At 43.5% G+C, this 20,349-nt stretch overlaps 1 protein-coding gene across 6 annotated transcripts in view; it reads right to left on the bottom strand.

The window, feature by feature from the left end:
* PLEKHG1 (pleckstrin homology and RhoGEF domain containing G1) overlaps nt 1-20,349 on the bottom strand; it is a 192,552-nt gene that overhangs the window by 86,090 nt on the left and 86,113 nt on the right. The window contains exon 1 of one of the 6 annotated variants that reach the window (XM_016149135.2): nt 5,574-11,456. The exons of 1 other annotated variant lie outside the window; for it this stretch is intronic. Coding sequence is in view for 3 of the 5 variants with exons in the window: in XM_016149136.2 (XP_016004622.2) it covers nt 3,792-3,846 (55 nt within the window). In the remaining 2 variants the exon portion in view is untranslated. 4 more of the 6 variants (XM_016149136.2, XM_016149131.2, XM_016149134.2 and 1 more) reach the window with 4 other exon arrangements.

Here is a 20,349-nt window from a genome sequence, read left to right as displayed (position 1 = left end):
TCCAAGTGACTAACAATAGCACTTCGAATAAATAAATCCATCCCTAAAGTACTCTGAAACATTTTCTTAGAGAAAAAGAAGGAAGTGAATTCAAAGTATCTAACAATGGAGATCTAAGTAAATAAATCTATCTAGAGGGTACAATACAAAACTATTAAAAGCCACGTCCTTTCAAATCTCTAAGGGTGTAGACAATGGTCATAATATACAGTCGAGTAAAATCAGTGGTTTATAAAACATGTAAAATATGATCCCAATTTTGAATTTAAAATGCCACTTATTGATTATCCATATTAGGAAAAGACTGAAAGGATATATAATATTAACTTTGCTTTTAGCAAGTAAGAGAATAGATTATTTTTCCCTTGGATATTTATCTGTAAATATCACTTTTTCCTCAAGACATGTATTACTTTTATAATCCAAAAAGTTATTTAAAGAAATTCAAATCATAACCTCAGTTTGTATCAAATATTTAAACATTTTAAATTAATTGATTGTTACGGTCCATATGATTAATGCAAAGGAATGTTGAATATATGCACCCTCTTTCCAAAATATTAGATTTACTGAATAAAAATAATTAATAACAAAAATCAGATTCCAGTGTACCACAGCACTGAGTACAATCCATACCTCCTTGTCTCCAATGACGCCTCCTAGCTAAAGTGTTTCTTCCAATAAACACTCAAAATGGAGACTGTATGTACTTAGTTAACTTTGGTGACCTCTAGATTCAGACTAAATTTCATCACTACAGTTGCTAAGCATAAAATTTGCAAACATTTATTTTGCAAATTTCATCACTACAGTTGCTAAGCATAAAATTTGCAAACATTTATTTTGCAACTTCCCCTCCCCCATCCCCACCCCCAGCTGAGTCTGCACAGACCTCATAAAGAAAGCACATTAAAATACTGAGGATTCGATGCATGGCAACTTAATTTCAGTTTTAGTTTAGATTTTAGCTTTCTCCGCAGAGTCACAAACATCAGCCCTCTAGAGATTTCCACCCGACTTTTAGAAAAGATCAAAACCAAAACAAAACAAAGCAAAACCATTTAAGACAGACTGCAGTTCAGATTCAGGAAAAAAGAAATCACCTTTGACTAATTCCATTGTTGGATAACTCCTTTCAATACATCGCTTTTATAACAGAACAGCTGTAGCATATCCAGGCAAGCTGCTGTCCCCTGCCTGTGTCGTGAAGAAAACCTTCCTGCGACAGACAGCTTCTCACTGCAGTGGACCGGCTCCCTTTGCTCCAAGACGCGAGGAGCAAGTTTGTCCCGGCATCGCTTCTTTGGGGCACAATCTTTAGCACCTACCTGTGCTCTGCCCAGGCTAAGCCGCATCGTCTGCCTTCAGCTGATGCAGTGACCTCACTGGGGGCTCAGGTAAGTAAAACAAGAAGTCTTTACTAGTCTGTGCAGCTCCTTCCCTGGAAATATTGCATGAGTCAGCTTTTATCTCTCAAAACCCAACACACAAAGGCTTGACAAAAACCTGATTTGCAACTTTCTCAGTGCCTTTTTCCCCCTAGCGAGCAGACCACAGACTTCAGCATCACTAAGAGCCTTAAATGAAACATGACATCATTCAATTGAGGAACAGGACAATAGACACCACTGTGGGTAACTTGAAAATGCACACTTCGCTGAGCAACACCCTGTGCTTGCCATTCTTTTGTGGACATCAAATCGAACCCACAGCTGTTTAAAGCTGCCCCGGCTTCACCTTCCTGGCTCTGGCTGCAAGATCTTTGGAGCTCTGATATTTCCAAGTTCCCTTCCTGATTTATAAGTTGTTTCAAAGTAAATGGACACATCTTTAGCATAAATTTTACAGGGAAGTTTGGGGGTGAGGGCAGGGCTGTGAATAACACACAGCTGAAGGAAATTTGGTTATTTAGTTTCTATGAAACAAGACATTTAACAAAGTTTTAAGAAAGCAAAGTTAAACAAGATTACATTGAAGCTTGACTTAAAAAGAAACCTATCTGGAGACAAATACCTAAAATGTGAACTTTATAGGTATTTCTTAGAAAAACAGTTACATTCTGTGATTTTATAGTCATAAATACTAAGTAGTAAAGTCAGAATGATTTAACTTCCACACTTTAGTGGGAGAGATTTTCAAATTATTTTGGGTTTCGATTTCCCTAAGGCCACCTGACCCTCTAAAAATGCTATACCTCTTTTTATATAAAGATTCCAAAGGTTCACATTTGAAAAAGATATTGAGTTCTTTAGATGAAGGGTCTTCAGAAGTACACAATGTTATTGAAAACTGATAACACAGAGCTAAAACTCAAAATAAGGATTATGCCCATGTATAGACACCTGAAACTCAACTATTTCAAAGGATCAAAATTCTTTAAATAGAAGTTCCTGATAAAGCATTCATTCGTGCTTATGGAAATAACATTAGCTGATCATATTTAATATAGCTATTTCTGTCACACCTATTAAGTGATTTTAAACTAACAACATAAAAGGATGATTTGTTTTAATGCCTATTTCCTTCAAATAAAGCTGAATGGGGGCTACCGAAGTAAGCCATTTGGATGGAAATTTATCAGTCAGTTCAGAAGACAGTTTGTTGCAATGAATTCTCCTCCACAAAATTGACCAGTCATCACTAAATTACGGATGCCGAAAAGAAACGGTCCTCCATTCTGAGCTCTACAGAGATCTCTCTTGCCCCCCAAATGATGTCCCCCCAACCCTCTGTTTCTGCTTCCCTAAGAGAGTCACCTCAGATCTCACAAGCTGCATCTGATCTTCCATATCCATTCCAGCCTGCTGCTCTTTCCAATTGTTACACAGCTGTTCATTAGACTTAGAGTAAATATCACATGGTCTCGTTGAATTCTTTCCTAATCATCTCCCTCCTACCCTGGATCTTTAGCTGGGGAGCAGAGGATCTTCCTGTCCTGTAGGTTTGATGTTCATGTGGGAGGTACAAAGACCTACATTCTTCGATGGGGTAATGTGTACACAGACTCTTGGTTTCTTAACTCACTTGTTTTCTGGTCATATCCTCAGACCACAAGTTAACTACCTTTATCTTCCAATAAAGTATTCTTGTACAGTATTTGGATTTTTTTTTTTTTTTTTTTTGCCAAGAAACATTTTTAAAAAGCAATTTCTGGGGGGTTCTGTGCACATTACAAGTGAAAAACAGCAAAGCTGCTTGGAGTGTGGATGCCGGACAGACTGCACATCTGTACATTGGACAAGGGACTCGGTTTTGAAGGATGACGCTCAAGTGACAGAACAGGCTGCAGGTGGTGCTATGGCTGGCCATTTGTCAGTTCACTCCTGCTTTAAGCAAAATCGTCAACTTGTATCAGTAAAGACCCTTCCTACCACTTGCAAATTATTGAAACTGCCCTATACTGTACCCACAAACATGGAGGGTGTGTGGTATTTTAAATCTAGCTTTTTAAATTGTAAGCTTTTTCAGAGCAAGGGACATACACATACACACACTTTTTTTTTTTTTTTTGCCTTTATATTTATCCCAGTACTAAGTATTTGCTGAATGAATTAACAAATTAATAGTCCGTAGGGTCCTGGGAGGGACGATACAGATACCTAATAGCAGAGAGGAAAGGAAAAGGGGACAGAAAGTCACGTTTCTTGAGCAACACTCAAGGCTTTTCCACGCCCGAGAGCCGAGGGGCCTTTCTGTGCCTCAGTGTTTTCTTACGGCCCGTGTTGGTCCAGCCTTAGCGCTGCCTTGGTTTCCCTGTCCAGTCCTCCTCTCATGTGCCGCACACCACTTACCCTGGAGTAACTTGCAGGTGCCCAGCTGTCTTGCCATCCATGCAGCCAAATACATCCCAAGACACGTGGGAGGCGCCAACGTGGTACCCTTGCTGCTTCTTGCTGTATAATTTACTTGCCAGTGTTAGCAGGAGGCGAAAAGATCGTTTTTGCTCAGCAAAATCTCTTTGTAAATGACAGTGAGACGAAACGTGCACTACCGTTTATGCACATTGATGCCTCGTTAGGCGAGGAAGTTTCTCGTATGGGAAAGAAGCTGTTGTTAATTCTCTCGAAACACTATTACACCATCAGGAAGTGGGAGCGGGGACCCAGCACCCACAGGACGTATCAACAGCCAGCGGGACACAATCTAGCCAGCAAGCTAAGTGCCGGCCAGCCCTGCGGCCTAATTGGAGAAGGACCAGAGAATGCTGCCATTTAAAAACATCCCTTCCCGGAATCTGCCATCCGGCCTGGAATTCCAATATGAGAAACCAACTGGTTTTGGTTTCAGGTAAAATTTGTCAGTTGTAACTCTAATATCGGCTGGGAAGGGTTATGGAGTCATTGTCACAGTAGTGTGAATTATTAGCCTGCGTGTCCCTCTGAGGCACTGTCAGGTCTTTCGGGGAGGAGGCCAGAGAGGGGTTGTCTGCAAGTGCAGGAGAGGCTGTGCGGAGGAAGTACAAACAGCAGTCCTAGGTCTGACCTAATTGAGATACTCTGCTGACTTTGCGACCAGGCAACAGCTCCAAGAAACTACGCAATGAAGGATGAAAGGAGGAAGAAAGGGAGAAAGAAAGAAGCCCGCATGCATGTGTTTGATTCAAGCTGAGATTTCGCTTCATATAATCAATATCGGATAAGGCGGATTTGGAAAATAGTCTTACATTTTTTCACATACAACGGCGCTAGAAATTATAAGAGATATTTTAAAACACGACCCATACTTTACATATGGAGCATGACAATTTAAATGCTGGAGGAAGGAGCAGACTTGTTTAATCTTGTGATTTTAACACAATGCTACTGTGGCACATTTCCCAAGACAAATGGTAAAACCATAACTGTTTTCTAAAGCACCGGCCATCGACGATATTTTTTTAGTCCATTAGAACTTTTTTTCTTTGAAAGAAAAAGGCATGAGATTACATTTGCTAACCACATACCATGGGATAAATGTGATAAATACTAAAGTCACTTGCATGCCAAGAGGTGTTACACGTCCTCACTGATGTGTCTATACTGCCCTTCTCCTGAAGATGAAACGTGCTATATTAACATCCTTTGGCATTGCAGTTATTGTATATTAACCATCTATATATACTCTTCCAGATACTCTCTGCTCTAAACCCAGAAAATGTTACCAACTATAAATTCTGCTTTGCTATTATCATACAAGGCAAACTATACATCTTGTTAAACACAAACGCTAAACTATTTTTTTCCCCAAAGGACTGTTTTCAAAGTGAAATAATTTTATGGCAAGTCCATCTTCACAAATTTAAAAAGTGTTTACTCTGAGCGAAAGACAGAGGTCTAAGGCAGACCAAAGCACTCAAGTATAGGAGAAATCAAATGAAAGTATTATTTTTTTGTGAGTCCTGGAGTATTGAATCTAGCAACGGAAACCAAGCTACAAATAACAAATCGTTACCAGTACTTAAGTTATCCAGCCGAAAATATAATTCCTCATCTCCTATTGGACTAAAATGTCAGCACTGAGGCGTGGCCATAAGAATGTTAGAAAACAAACACATGAAACCCGTTATTCACGATACTTTCGTGGCCCACCCTTACCTTGCAATCAGGTCATGATTTAACTCCACCAGATATCAGTCTGCTGTGAAAACCAACTGAGATGACCTGGAAGGGCACACATATTGGATTCTAAACTCTCGTGGTTTCAGGAATTCCACCACAGGCTCATTTCTCTGCTTCTAGGACAATCGTCAGCTCTATTTTTCACTCTGCTCTTTTATTAGGATATTTTGGCCCTTATTGTCCAAAGACGATGAAATCAAGTCTTAGTTATTTCTGAACGGAAGAATTTTTAGATATCAAGCAAGCAATATGTTACAAATAGTCTCTTGCTTTCAATACTAGATCAGTCCCATCTTTAAGGACACCATGGGAGGACTCACTGTGCTGAGCACAATGAACTAATTATCCCCCGAAGAATGCAGTCTGTTTCCAGACACATTTTTCTCTAGGAGATAACCCACATCTAATCCATTCATAACTAAAGGCATTCGACACAATTTATACTTTTGAAATCACTCTTCAAAAAATGTACTTGAACTTGTAGAAGGGGCTTGGATACTCTGTTGAAATCCTGCAGCTGTATTTTCCAAAATAATAATTAAAATGAGAATCTAATGTAGTTTCAGAGTTACAACCATGGAGGTTTATAACCTTCGTGTGACCTTGCACATCTTGGCAGAGGAGAGAGAGAGAGACGAGCCCCCCCTTGGCCAGCCTTGTCCCCACAGCTACAAGACGATGAACTGGTGGGGACGTTGCCAGCTGTAGCCCCATCCCGAGGACCCTACCCTATGATGGAGGATTCGGAGAGACAATTACCAAACGCATCGGTGGTGAGGATAGCTTGCAGGGGAGACACACACAGGTCGCTCAGAGCAGCTATGAGTCAGTCTCTGGGCTGGTTCTGAACCTTCCCCACTGCGACCTCCATCTTTAGGGTCACTGCCCTCGTTCCTCTTGCCCTCAATCCCAAGGCCACCTTCAGTGTCACAGTGGCTGACATTGTATGCTCCGAGAGCAAATGGATTTATTCCAGGGGGAGGCTATCTAACTTCTAGAACTGAAGTGGGGGTGGTTTGAGCTTCTATTTATTTGGCTTCCTGAACCAAGTCGCGAGCATGATCCCATTCAGGCGGAAATCTGTAGAAAGCCCAATGCAGAGCTTGCTCCAAGGAGCTGACAGGACAATACTTTCCAGGGCTTTTTTTTTTTTTTTTTTTTTTTTTAACTAAAGAAGGTAATGGGCGTTACTAACCTTAGGTATATTATGACGATGGTCTGACACACCCATCGGTTGCTGTGGTACTGCCTTTTGCCTTTCAGACCTTCGGCACACAGCTGACTTCTTCTCCCTTCACACCTTCCCTGCACTTTAACTAGAAGCATCACCCACCTGCTGACTGGGGCCTGACTCAGCGCCAGGGCTGGTGTCGTGCTCAGCGAACGGACGTGGGCTCTGACTTCTGGAAGCTCCGGTCGAGCAGGACTGGACGCGCATCAGATAAATAATGACAAGTGTGGCGAGTGTTACAAAGCAGTGTGGGACGCTGCAGATGTAACAAGAACTGTGTGCAGAAGCGTTGGCTCTATTTTCCTAAACTGCCTTTCACCCTATTTTCAAAATGCCCTTCGAGCAGTCTTAAGAGGGGACAGAAACTTTATGTCCGCAGTAAAATCCAGCTAAGTGAGGATGCCTTCACTTATATTTCCTTTTCCAGTCTCAAAGAGGGAGCTCTGCTGGACTCATCTTTCATCTTATATTTAATTACTCGGTATCCAAGCTGAGAGCCAAGCTCGCTGAAAGTCTCCGTGAGTCCAAACACTTGCTTAATTCCTAGTTCCCACAGAGGTACATGAAGTAACTTGTTTATGTTCGCAGAACAAAGGAAAGGAAACAAAGCTCTCTGTGAGGCGACAGCCTTAATCTTAATTGGGCCAAGAAACAAGTGTAACCAAATTTATTTTGGTTTATTCCGAATAGAAGATTTTGAATCCTTTACAAATATATGTAAAAGGAGAAAGAAAGAAAGAAAGAAAGAAAGAAAGAAAGAAAGAAAGAAAGAAAGAAAGAAAGAAAGAAAGAAAGAAAGAAAGCAAGAAAGAAAGAGCGAGCCAAAACATTCATGCCATCGGTTTGAGAGAGAGGATTATGGGGGAGGTTCCCTCACTATTCGCTGTGACCCAGACTCTATATCTTCTCTAACGACTATGTATTAGTTGTGTAATTAAAGTAGGAGAGGAGCTAAATTAATTGAAGTGATGGTGAGTCCCCATGTGCGGTCCCCGCCCTGCCCCCCACTGCCTGGCTTCCAGCTGAGTTTGGCTAGTGGGAGACACCCACATTCCGAGGCAGGAGGAGAAGGAAAGGCTCTGGCTCCCCTGCTGACCAGGGTCCCGGGGCTTCGCGGTGCCCGCGTCAGAGGCAGCCGGTCTCCGCGGCTCCCGCACTCCCGGCTCCCTGAGCTATGCTGTCCTCTCGTTCCTTGAGGGTGTCTGTCGGTTGCCCCTGAGAATGGTGGTTATGGCTTCTTGCTGTCACTATGGTCTCTGGGTGCTTCGCATTCCTCGCTGGCGCCCGTAGCTACACCGCCTGTAATGAAGTAGCCCCCTCATTCAACCCTCCATTCGAGCTCATTCAGTTTCTTGCCAGGTCTCTGGCCCACACGACTTTCTCCTAACGCCAGAACTTCTGGTTTGAAGGGTTGATAGCTGTTCGCCTTCATGTGCTTAGTCAGCATGTTGGTCATAGCTTTTTACTGCCTGATTTTAGCCTCTTTTTTGATTTACAGACTGCTTGATTCAGGTCAATGAAATAAACACTTAATTAGAAGCTATTCTATGTCAAAAATATATTTTGAATTTGATATCTACTGATATATTTGTTGACTTGGTAAATATTTATCAAGCAGCTACTATATACTGGGTGAGGTTTTAAGCACTAAAGATACAACAATAAAAAAAAAAAAAAAACGGGGAAAAAAATCCCTGCCCTTATGACATTTGAGTGGGGGGATGTATGGACTGAAATTCTACAATAACAGTACATCGACACTGGAGAGATACCTTGAGGTTTTCTAACCTAACTCCTTCTCTGGTGTTTGAATGATCGCTTACGATAGCACATCAGGTATGTGTAGCCTCTGCTTGGATACTGTCCATTACCAGGCATTTGCCCCTTGCTCAGACAGTCCCTTTCACTTTGGGGTGGTCCTAACCTTCAAAGTAATTTCTCACATGATGCTGAAATTCTTCAAAGGCCACTATGGGAAAACGCGAGACAAATCAGAGCTCACTTCTATGTGAAGTTCCTTAATTATCTGAGATGTTATCCGGCCTCCCGTAAGTATATGCCTCTTAATTCAAAGATTCATTGAGTAACTATGTTCAGTGATTCCTGGAGGCAGAGCTCGTCTGGGGCGGGGGGGAGTGGAGAGAGTTGCCCCTTGTGCTGCGGGGAGCGTGGGATAGTACTTAAAAATGCCCCCACCCCCTGATTACTGTCCCCATGTGCCTCAGGATCCCGCTTTCCTATGGCTGCCACCAAAGAGTTTTCAGAATCTTAACGAAACTCACGCCAACTTACTACTGTAAAAATGTTGAAAAGATGCCGTTTTCTAGAGAACATCCTCTGGAAAATAAATGTTCTCCCTGCTCCTCTGAGTCATACTTTTAGATACAGCAACAATACTCTGTCCTCAACAGCACAGTGTGTGGCCGGCCGGGGAGACAGACAGTGAATACTCACACCAATGAGTGACTAAATCCGTACTAGGTGCGTACTGTGTAAGGAAGGCACGGGGTGCTGGGAAAACATGTAGAGGGAGGACCGGGCCTGGGTTGGGGTGGTCAGGGGAGGCTTCCCAGCCGAAGGGATACGTGACATCTGAAGGCTGAGAAGAAGAGGCTAATTAGGGGAAGCCTTAGAGAGAAGAGGCCGTCCGGGTCATTTCGCTGCCTGTAAGTGCAGACTGCTGGTATACCTGGTTTTACGCCCACACTGACCGCTCAACCTAGATTTTTCTCCTGGACAATCTTGTTTGCCAATACACTGTTGCATACCACCACAGTAACTATGTTTACCGTAACGATGCCCCCTCATTAAAGTATCTTCTAGTTTCCTTCTCTACTTTGAAGAGACACCACACCCCCTCCCCGCCTGCCCCGTCTCCTCAAATACATCAACCTCCTCTTCTTGGCGTTTCTCACTCCTTATCCAGACAGTGGGCGTTGCTGCTAGGCGGTACCCACGACTGTTCTTGCCCAATCACTTGGACACGGTCCCTTACACAGTGTGGTTACAGTAAATCACAACGTAAACTCCCCTGGCCAGCATTTTCACCCAGGTACAATCAGATTAAAGCGAATATCAAAGGAGGAGGGATTAAGGAAGGGCAGACTCGGGGAGGGGTCGCATTCGAGCCTTGAGTATTTTCCAGGATCAGTTAGTTATCTTTCCTAGGGGACGCGAAGCCAGGGACAATTGCCCATTACTAGTATGGCTCCAAACATAAGATATGGAGACTGCTTAAGAGCCTACAAATGAAGACATGATAACATGGCAACCTCCTGTGGATTAAGCTGCTCTAAAAGTATTCGGGAGTTAGGTTTTCTCAGTGTCTCTTAGTTATTGTCCTAGTGATACGGCCATAAAAACCAGCCCCAAAGTGGAACAAATGTCTTTCGATCTAAACCATCATTTACTGCTCATGAAATGACGTGTGGACGGGACACAAGACCTGGAGTGGAGATGTGTGGAATCTCAGCTCTCCTAGGCAATTTTGTCATCTTGGGCAAGTCACTGAGGTCTCTGGGTTCCAAATTCTTTGAGGATTAATAAAAACTCTCGAGTCAATGACATGTGAGAGTACTTTTCCATCTATGAATCTAAGATTACATGTTTTGGGGTGGTGTGTCGATCCAATGACCCACTTCTCACATCCAAAGACAGTCTCTCTCTTGAGGCTCTGAAATCACATGAGGATCTTAGATGTCATCCCACTATTACGGTCAGATAGATGACCATGAATTGATGCAAAACTAGGAGCATGCAACCCTTATGTAAAGAAATGCTTTAAATTACCTCCAATTCCCAAGGTGATGGACACCTTAACAACTATTATCGATGGAAAGATTCCCTACGAAGATTTCGAACATCTCTGGCAGTAGGCCAACGTCTAGCATCAAGATTATGCTTTTTACTTATAGTGACCTCATCTCCACTTTCTGCAGAATTGCATTCTGAAAGCCAGGCTATAACGAAGATGGGGAAATAGCTCCTTTGACCACAGGGGTATATAATTTTGGGGTTGCATTGCAACCAAGTACCTGACCTAATGTACTCCTGGAATAGTGGTAACATAAAAGTTGACATAATTATACAACTGCAAAACTTACGCTCTTATAGTCCACAGGTAATGAAAAGTATGGCTTGTTCTGAGTGATTTGAGGAGCTCACATACTCTAACAACATATGCAATTATGGTGATGAGAACAAATTCACTGTAATGGGTGTCCCGGAAATTGGGTAAGACTGGGAGATTCTTTGCAGCTGTCCCCCCACCTGGCGACTTGTTTTCGCTGGCTGACTGACTGATGCCTGAATGACTGAGTGATTTTCAAGGGGCGAATTTACGATGGCTCCTCAAAGAAGAATCCTGACAATATCTGAAACTGGGATTCAGATATTTTCAGGTGTCCGTCAGATTCTGTGTGAGGTGTAGAGGCTGGGGCTGGAGGTGAGCAATCTGAGGTAATGCCAGGTCCGGGGGCCCTGGGAGAGCCTGTGGAAGGAGGTCAGGAGAAGCGCCGGCTTCTGGTTTCATAAGTGACAACCACTCACTGGCCTCACCCCAGCCATGCTGGCAGCCTGTGGATGCCCAGAGAAAGAAGAGATTCGATGGTAAAGGAAAACGAGAGAGGGAGAGGGAGAGGGAGAGGGAGAGAGGGGAAGGGAGGGGGAGAGTGAGGGGAGGGAGGGGAAGAGGGAAGGGGAAGGGAGGGGGAGAAGGAAAGGGGGAGGGGAAGGGGGTGGACGGAGAGAGGGGATGGGGTGGGGCATCTCTAACACCTCAAGCAACTTAGCTGTGGGATTCTTCTAGAAAACAGGAAAGGAAAGGGGGCCCTTTTCCCATAAAGAGAGGCAGCACCAGCAGCCTGGGGGTAGGAGATGGATGGCCAACAAAGCGAACTCCCATGGAGACGCTGAATAGCTCAGGACAGGTGCCCCAGGGAAGGTTAGCAGCCTGGGGCAGAGGGCAGAGGGCAGAGGGCGAGCCAGGGAGGCACCATCTGGGGATAGAGGGAGGGGGAATGAGATCTTGTCCCTGGGCTGGTGAGAAGGGATAACGGAGCTGGCACAGCTTAGCCTTTTAATGTGACTTAACCGGTGTCCACAGGGCGACTGAGGTCTGGTGTGCGTCCCTCAGAAGTTGTGATCGGACACTGAGTAGGTAGAGTGTGACCTAAAGATCCATTTGTCAACACTAAGTTTAAATTTTTTTTGCATCGATGAACCAAATTTTAAGTCAGATTTCACATAAAAATATTTCACCTAAAAATCTAAAATTTTTTTCCCCCCCTTGGGAAGACGGTGCCAAAAAAGGAAAGAACAGACATCAGTCGCCACTACTCTCACATTCGCGGTCGGCAGCAATGGGTGGAGCTGAGCTCCCTCCGCCCTGGCCCTGTGCTTCCCCCCAACTCGCCACAGTCCCCACCTCTCCCAGTATCACACCTGTCACCTTTCACTCTTTCACATGACGTGCCTGCCCCGGAAGCCGTAGGCATTGGACTCTGGGTTACACACATGGACACATCTGGACACTATTCTGTGTGCTGGGTTAGTAGTCCTGGAAATAACCCGGTAAAAACGATTTCTTTCTCTTCGGTTTGCAAGTCATATGAACACGAAACATAAAACATTTAAAAACATCCCTTGTTGTTTGTCACGCTATCCAGGATTAAGAAAAAAAGATGACCTTAACACCACAGAAAGATTTAGTGAGGGGCGTGAGGGGAAAATGTTCACCGTGGAGGATGGCGAGAATATTGAACGCAGGTCAGGAAATCTGAATCGTCTTGACCACTGAACCTCATGAGCTCTTATTTTCATTTTCCTACGTTTTATATTAATCAAAGTCTCTATCCTATGATCTCTTCCAGAAACCTACAACACATCTATAAATGTTAGCATTCGTTCAGGGTCTCTCTCTATGCAGGAATTAAGACAGAAGCAATAGTTTAATTGGTAATTCTGCCAAACCAAACACCCAGCAATTTGGTGTTATAATTTTCGACATTTAAAAAAACCTGGGACAGTAAGACAAAAAGCGCAGTCGGAAGAATGACACGTGGAGATGTCTGGCCACGCTCGTGGGTGTTGGGGAGAGGGTGGGCATCCTAGTCATCTAAGACCCTTATACAAATATTGAGGTAGGAATTCATTTTTGATACTCTTCTGAAAAACAAGCCAAGGTCAACTATAAAAGTCAAAATTTACATATCATAACCTAACCTTATGACACATTTGTATGTAAAAAAAATAAGAGGACCAAGGGTAAGACTGAGAACTGGAGATCCTAGTCCCATCAGCATAAATAAGCGCTATAGATTTCACTTATGCACGAGAATCAAAGACGAAAAAGCAGAAAAAGCAGGCCCTGACACCCAGAGGCATTAACCATCCGCATTTTTCCTAGAAAGGGGAAAACACCCCACCCTGCACCCACACCAGTGTTCATTTCTTTTGGGACCCTGGAGGTAAAAATTTTAATACACAGAGGGCTCGGTGAGGATTTGCATTAGTGCCCGAGTCTTTGTGAAGAAGACCCTGTCTGATATATGATATCTTCCCTCAGGCGCAGAAGGAGGAGGAGGGTGTGGGTGAGGGGGAAGGAAAAACAAAAATCAGCTACTTTTTTCCTTGATCCTGATGTGGCAGAAAGAGCAGAATGCTTAAAAGCTCCCCCGAGGGAAAAAGCTACTGCGGTCTGCCATGGATCAACCAAATCTCACAAACTTCAGAGGACTTAACTGGCTTGTGTTTCTCCTCGTGATTTTCAATGTGTTTAAGCAGGTCATGTGTTTTCAGGCCACCTCCTCGTTGGGCCCTAGCGTGGAGGCTCAGGTGAGTCTGGACATTTCTGGTCCACGGCCAGGGCAGAACAGGGTTGGAAAACCCAGATTCGGGCCAAATGAAGCAAGCTGGTACCACGGCTTTCTTCTCCGGAAGCCCCATGACGAGGAAATGTTGGAGAGTGGAGGATTCTTTTTCTCTTCTGCATCAATAAGTCCCATTCCATGATTTAATTTTTGAAAAGTTCTAAAAGGAGTGCTCTGCTGGCATTCGAAATATAGTTTGCATTTCATTCTTTTGTCACCATTTAGAGATATCCAGCTACGGAGACATATTAACATGTCCGTTATCATAATGGTGTTGTAAACCAAATGCCTGACAAATGAAACCACTGATTCGTAGTACACACTCACACCAGCATTTCCCCAGCTGTGGCCCGACACGTCTTTAGTCGCTGTTCTGGACAGGATGGTGTATACCTCCCTCACCCCCCAGAATCATATGGTGAAGCCCTGTGATTTACAGACTGAGTTTGGAGACAGAGCCTGTAAGGAGGTAATTAAGGTTACATGAGGTCTTCAGGATGCGGCCCTAATCTGTTGGGCTGGTGTCCTTATAAGAAAGGGAAGATACACCAGAGATCTCTCTCTCTCCGCTGGCACAGAGCAAAACCCATGCGAGGACACCAGGAGCGGCCAGCCACCCACAAGCCAGGACGAAAGCTCCCTCCGAAACCAACTCTGCTGGCACCTTGACCTTGGACTTCCGGCCACCAGAACTATGGGAAAATGAATGGCTGTAGTTTAAGCTCTCCCATCTGTGGTATCTTGCTACGGCAGCCCGGGCTGGCTAATACAATCACCACCAACTGTACTTCCAACAAGCAACCAGACCACCGACTCTGCCTGAGGACACTGAATTGGACCTCCAGGGATGGGACCGGAACAGGCGGGGCTAACTAAGCTTCCCTGGTGATCTCTGTGCAGAGTGGGGGTTGAGAAACATTGTTCCAAGGGGAGCTCACCGTGCTGCCAGCCCCCAACCCCTCCCTCCATCTCCCCTATTCTAACATCCCGAAGAGGAAAAGTTTTATGGAGTCACTGGTAAAACACAGACCTCAATACTTAATAGTAGGCTCCCTCAACGAGGAATGGAAGACTAGAAGTAGTGATCAGCAATCGGGGTGGGGGGCCAGGGTGAGGGGCGTTGTGGGAAAAGTCACTTTCGTGTTTAGATTTGGGCTTGTTCTGAATGAACCCACATCATCAGCGCTGCTCAGTCACACTGAGAGGAGAAACGACCAGTGAGGATCCGGGCCCAAAGCTAAAGGTGAAATTAAGGGTCCCTTTTTTTGCTGCAGGTATTCCTCACCCTCAGGGGCCAGCGCTTGCTGGGTTGGGTACCAGTGGATTGACACGTGGGATCCCGGCCGTCTCCTCACTCACTTCAAGCAATTAGCTAACATTGATTTCCAGCATCCTGACAGGTGGAAAATGGAGTTGGACCATCATCAACCACTGTAGATACTTCCGACTCAAATTCAAGGGCCAGCAGAAAATAAACATTTGCCATTGGCGAACTCCTTCTTAAACGCCCCATGAATATCACCTGAGTGAGTCAACAGAGGGAAGATGCTACTAAATCAGCTAAACTGAAAGTACTTGAAATTATTATAGTTATCCTGTCAGGGATAGTAATAGTATATAAGCAAATTCAAAGGCGCCAAGTAGTTCAAGTATATAAAAATGCCACATAAAATCCTGCAAATCTTTAAAAAATTAGGCATTAAACAATAATCAAACACTATTTTTGAAAAACAGCACATTCTCTGGAGGGCGAGACCAGGGCACTAGTATTTTTTTCTTAAAGTGATGCTTCTGTATTGCCACAGCTGTGGCTCACGAATCTAACTGAAAATTAAGGCAAGATTCAATAGGAAAGCAGAACAGTTTCTAGATTTACTTGTTTTATGTTACTCTTCAAGTAAATTAGAGTTTTTCTAGTGGACAGAATGAAATTATATTTTTCAGTATTAATCAAGTCGATATCTAAGAACTCTTAGTAGACAATGTGTCTTCCCAAACTGCTTTTAGGTTGAATAAAATCATGGGAAAGAGGTGAATAAGGAGGGAGGTAGTAAAGAATAGTATGATTTTTTTTTTTTTTTCCCGATTGTAAGACTGAAGACCTGGGCATGGCTTCCTCTCCCCGGCAACTCGGTACCTCCCCGAGCACCTTGGTCATTTTCTCATCTGAAGGTCTGCACAGATAGAGGAAGAGTAATGAAGATCAAGACACAGGTCTGGGTGAGGCCCTTTGATTTGCACATGTGCAAATGAGAAAGCATCGTTGATGGTCGGAGGGTCCCAGTGCCCTTCAGAAGGTTCTCCAAACACTGGAGCTTTGGACAATTTCTCTGTTGTGCATTTGCGTTTGTGAAGTAGCAAAAGATATCCAGTTTCGTCTGTTGAAAATTTAGATTTTTATATTTTAAAAGTTCGACAGCTAAACTAGCGATCCCAGAGAGTAAATTATGGAGTAAAGGAGCTCTAGTTTTAAATCTCGGACCTACAACTTACTACGTGGTCGTGGACTTTAAGTTCAGTGACCATCTTATTTCATGAGTTAACCATTTAATTTAAGTGATATACCTCTTATAAAACATTCATCGTGGTGCCTGGTACCTAAAAGCATCCAAGCATAGGAAACAGAGCTGCATACACTGTAATTCCCATTATCAGAGTTCCAGAATTTTTTAGGGGGAGAGGAAGGGGTCTGCTAATACCGAATGTGTGAGTACTTCCTAAGTGCCCAGTGCTGTTCTACACGCTTCAGATCAATTCCTCACAACCCTCTTAGGGCCACAGGTGCTATTATCTTCATTTTGTGGATGAAGAACTCAACAGACAGGAAAACGAAGTAGGTTGCTTGAGTAAACGATACTACTAAGTGGAGGCACCAGGGTTTGAAGCCGGGCAGTTAGATTTCAGAACCTGTCCCTGTCATGACTACGCAATACCGCCAGATACGTAAATTTACAGCCAAGATTCATAGCATCAGAAAGCTTGGGATGCGGGCCTGGAGTTCAGACAGGGGGCCTTAGAAACAGTTTACTCCAAAGCTTCCATTTCATAGAAGAAGCCGCTGAAGCCTGGAAAGAGGCTTGCCCCAGGTCAGCTGGCCCAGCGGCCCTGAACTTCAGCGGGCATCAGAATCGCTGCGACGGCTTGCTGAACACGGACTGCCAGGCCCCACCCCCGGAGTCTCTGATTCAGTGGGTCTGGGGCGGGGCCTGAGAATTTCTAACCAGTCCCCATGTGGTGCTGATGCTGCTGGTCTGGGAACACGTTTTAAGACTCGGTGACCTACTTAGTCAGGGGCTGAGCCAGACGAGGCTTCTGCTTTCCTCACTTTGCACCTTCCCAATAAAGGGCAGATCCCAGCTGCTCCACGGTAGTGAGAGGCTGAGGGAGGTTGGTCAGCCTGCGAGAGCATCCCTGAGCGCAGGCGTGGAATGCCTCCCCCTCCCAATTTAATCAATCAATCGAGCAATCAATTAATTTATCTTCTCCTCCTCCCAACTTAGCTAAGATCTCTGGAAGCGTCTATGTGGCACGTTACACCATGATTCACCCCAGTATTGCTACTGCGTTATGACCCTTTCTACCTACCCCAGCACATAACCAATCTGAAATAATACAAACCTGCTTACGGCCAATAATAAATATTATTCTTACTCTGAGCTATTTACCAAAACCTGTGATCTAAAGTTTGGCTCTTTTAATGCTAAACCCAGCAGGAGTTAATGAAAACGGCAGGAGTCGAGGATAATCGCCAGTATTTATTCTCAGAAGAGAGGGACGATTAGACAATTTCAAAGTTTTCTTTTGTTTACATTATAATTCAAAAGGGAATTTTTTGCTTATTTGTTTAGCCAAGAGGATCCATTGCCTTTTATTAACATCCCTCATAGAGTGAACTATTTTGAAAGTAGGGACATTAATTATCGTTTAAACTTGCCACATGTAAAACTGCTTCGTTTTTGTGCCATCGCAGGGTACTCTGAGGCCGAAGCTATTTAACGACTGTAAGGCATGACTGAGGCTGGCACATCCTCGGTGCTCGTAGAATGTCAGTCGTCAATATTACTTCTCCTATTCTTTAAGAGAGCCCAGGGGCTGGTCCAGTTGTTTGGACAAGTAGGTAGGGCCATATAGCATGATCTGAGTGAGACAGCTGATCTCATAATTAAAACTCTCTCTTTCCCATTAGCCAGCTGATTTAGAGACCATGACACTCAAGAACCATTAAAATAATTTTTTAAAAAAATTTTTGAAATAAGTATAAATCCATAAGAAGTTGCAAAAAGAAAAAAAAAAAGTACAAGGAGGCCTCCTGTGCCCTTCACCCTGGTCCCCCGGTGGGCACATCTCACACAGTAACAAATCCAGGACATTGACAGCACTCCAGAGTTCATTCCAACTTCGCTGGTTTTAAGGGCAGTTACATTTTGGTTGTGAAGGATGGGAAAACAAAGAGGAGAAATAAAAAGATGTAAAGGTGACGGACACAAACATTATCCTCTGCTGTTACTTTGAAATGTGCCTCTGCACCGGCCATGAGAAAGAGATAAACGTTAGGCTCATAACTGTATATTAAGAACGTTATTTACCAGGAGAGAAGAAAAAAAAAACTTAGAAAAGGTTTTTTCAGAGACTGACCTTAACAATTATAATTAAATTAACCTGTTTTTCAAATCATCTATAATTGGGAACATTTATTAGTAAAGTCAGCCTCTTTTAAAGGGAGCAGTGAATGCAAGATTTGTTATGCACAGATCTTCACCCCGCTCAAACTCACACATGATCTGCACAATTGTCATAAAAGAATAAATGAGGAGCTTTGGAGCTTTCTGTATTGCCTGGCCTGGCACGGAGTGTAGGGAGCATTTGGATTTTGGTTACATCTCCCTAAGAAATCTTTAGAAGCCCCCATTACTGCATTCCTTATAAATTAGTCTTATCAATTCTTATCAATTCATTCCCTAAACATTCTTTTTTGAGCATTCACATTTCCGTATGTATATATTTGGGAATATTAAAACTGAATGTTTTAATTAGCTGGAATAGGTAAGGTTGTACTCTGTATCTCATTTTCATAATATATAGTCAGGTTAGAGAGTCAAACCATTAATACATCAAGAACTTTCTTTAACAACCACCTTTCAAAATTGATATGAAACAAGGTAGTTGACAATTGATCCCAGTTTGATACATCTGCCAAAATTTGGTCCTTAGCTGAAATATATATATATATATGTAAAAAAAATACACACACGCATGCGCGCGCGCATGCACACACACACACACACACACACACACACACACACACACACACACACACGTAAAGGGAGGAAGAAGCCCGCCAGAAGAACGAAATGCCTTTAGAAGCCCATAAGAAGCAGATGCTCCAGGTCTATCAAAAAGGATGGAAACCACTTCCCTGAGCAGGTAACGATGCTGTGACGTTTGAGTCCTCACCGTAAGAAAGCTGCTCGGGTATTAGAGCATTTTCCCTGCACACGATGGGGCGCTGTCTGTGTCAGTCCACCAGTGGGACCGGCCAGGATAAACTGATGTTTAAATCAGGTGGAGAAGCCAAAATCCACTCCACTGTGCACAGAGGGCTGGCAGCCCCGGCTGGGGTCATCTGAATTCTGAATGACTAAGCAAAACTTTTGCAGAGGGCTCCCCGCTTCCAGGGCCGGCCTCAGGCAACTCTGAAATGGAAGAAGCTTGTCCTGGCCCACATGGGTGCCACCTCCCCACTCCCCAGGCACCCCTAGTTGAGTGTCCTAAGATCTCCCCACTCCCCCTGCCCAACCAGGACCCCTCCTTCCAGGGCTGGTGCCTGAGGCTCAGCCACCCCACAACGATTCTGAGCACTCTGAGAGAACACTCAAGTAGCCTGCACGAGGCGCGCAGCTAGAGAGCTGTGGGCCTGACTCCAAGTTCAGGGCTCTCTCCGTGACCTACAGCACGTCCAATTGTTCTGTAGGTCTATATAATTAAAAAGTTACTATTTCAGTCATCTTTTGAAGCTCAGGTATTCACAAATTGTTTGTAACGGTCCTTATTTTTTCAGAATCAAATCATCACACGTATTCTACTTCAGCTCCTGGAGAAATTTTAAAATGCTTAAAAGCATTCATATTTTTAAAAGTTCTTCTGATAGTAATATTCTGCTTCCAACCAATCTTTAGAAAAATGTAGCACAGTGTATATATATGTCTATATATGTGTATATATATATGTATGTATGTGTGTATACATAAAATTAACAACCACCGAAATAATCAAAACCGAGGAATTTTTCATTGACTGTAGCATAAGTTTTGCATATTTTCTTGGTAGTTTAAAAGCAATTTTATTCTTTGAAAGACAGCAAAGTCTTGTATTTAAGAGATAACAGTAAAGAGAAAACCATCTCTGTAAAAGCTTTCAAATTTGATTTCTAAAAGCACAATAACACCACCAGTGGGCTCAACCCCGTGCGTGCAAAGAATATTTGTAAAGAACACTTCACTGGAGATATCTTTCCTCCGTACAGATGATCTCTTATATCTTGAGACCTAAAAAACTCTTATAAAATTATGCTCATGAATCAGTTATTCATTTTTCAAATTCCTGTTGGCTTGGGATTCCTTTCATGAATTTTCTGTAGAGATACTGTATGTTA

The sequence above is a fragment of the Rousettus aegyptiacus genome, unplaced genomic scaffold, assembly GCF_014176215.1.
Source record: "Rousettus aegyptiacus isolate mRouAeg1 unplaced genomic scaffold, mRouAeg1.p scaffold_m13_p_1, whole genome shotgun sequence".
Lineage (NCBI taxonomy): Eukaryota > Metazoa > Chordata > Mammalia > Chiroptera > Pteropodidae > Rousettus > Rousettus aegyptiacus.
Note: the sequence above shows the minus strand (reverse complement) of the source record. Positions and strands in the feature narration are given on the sequence as shown.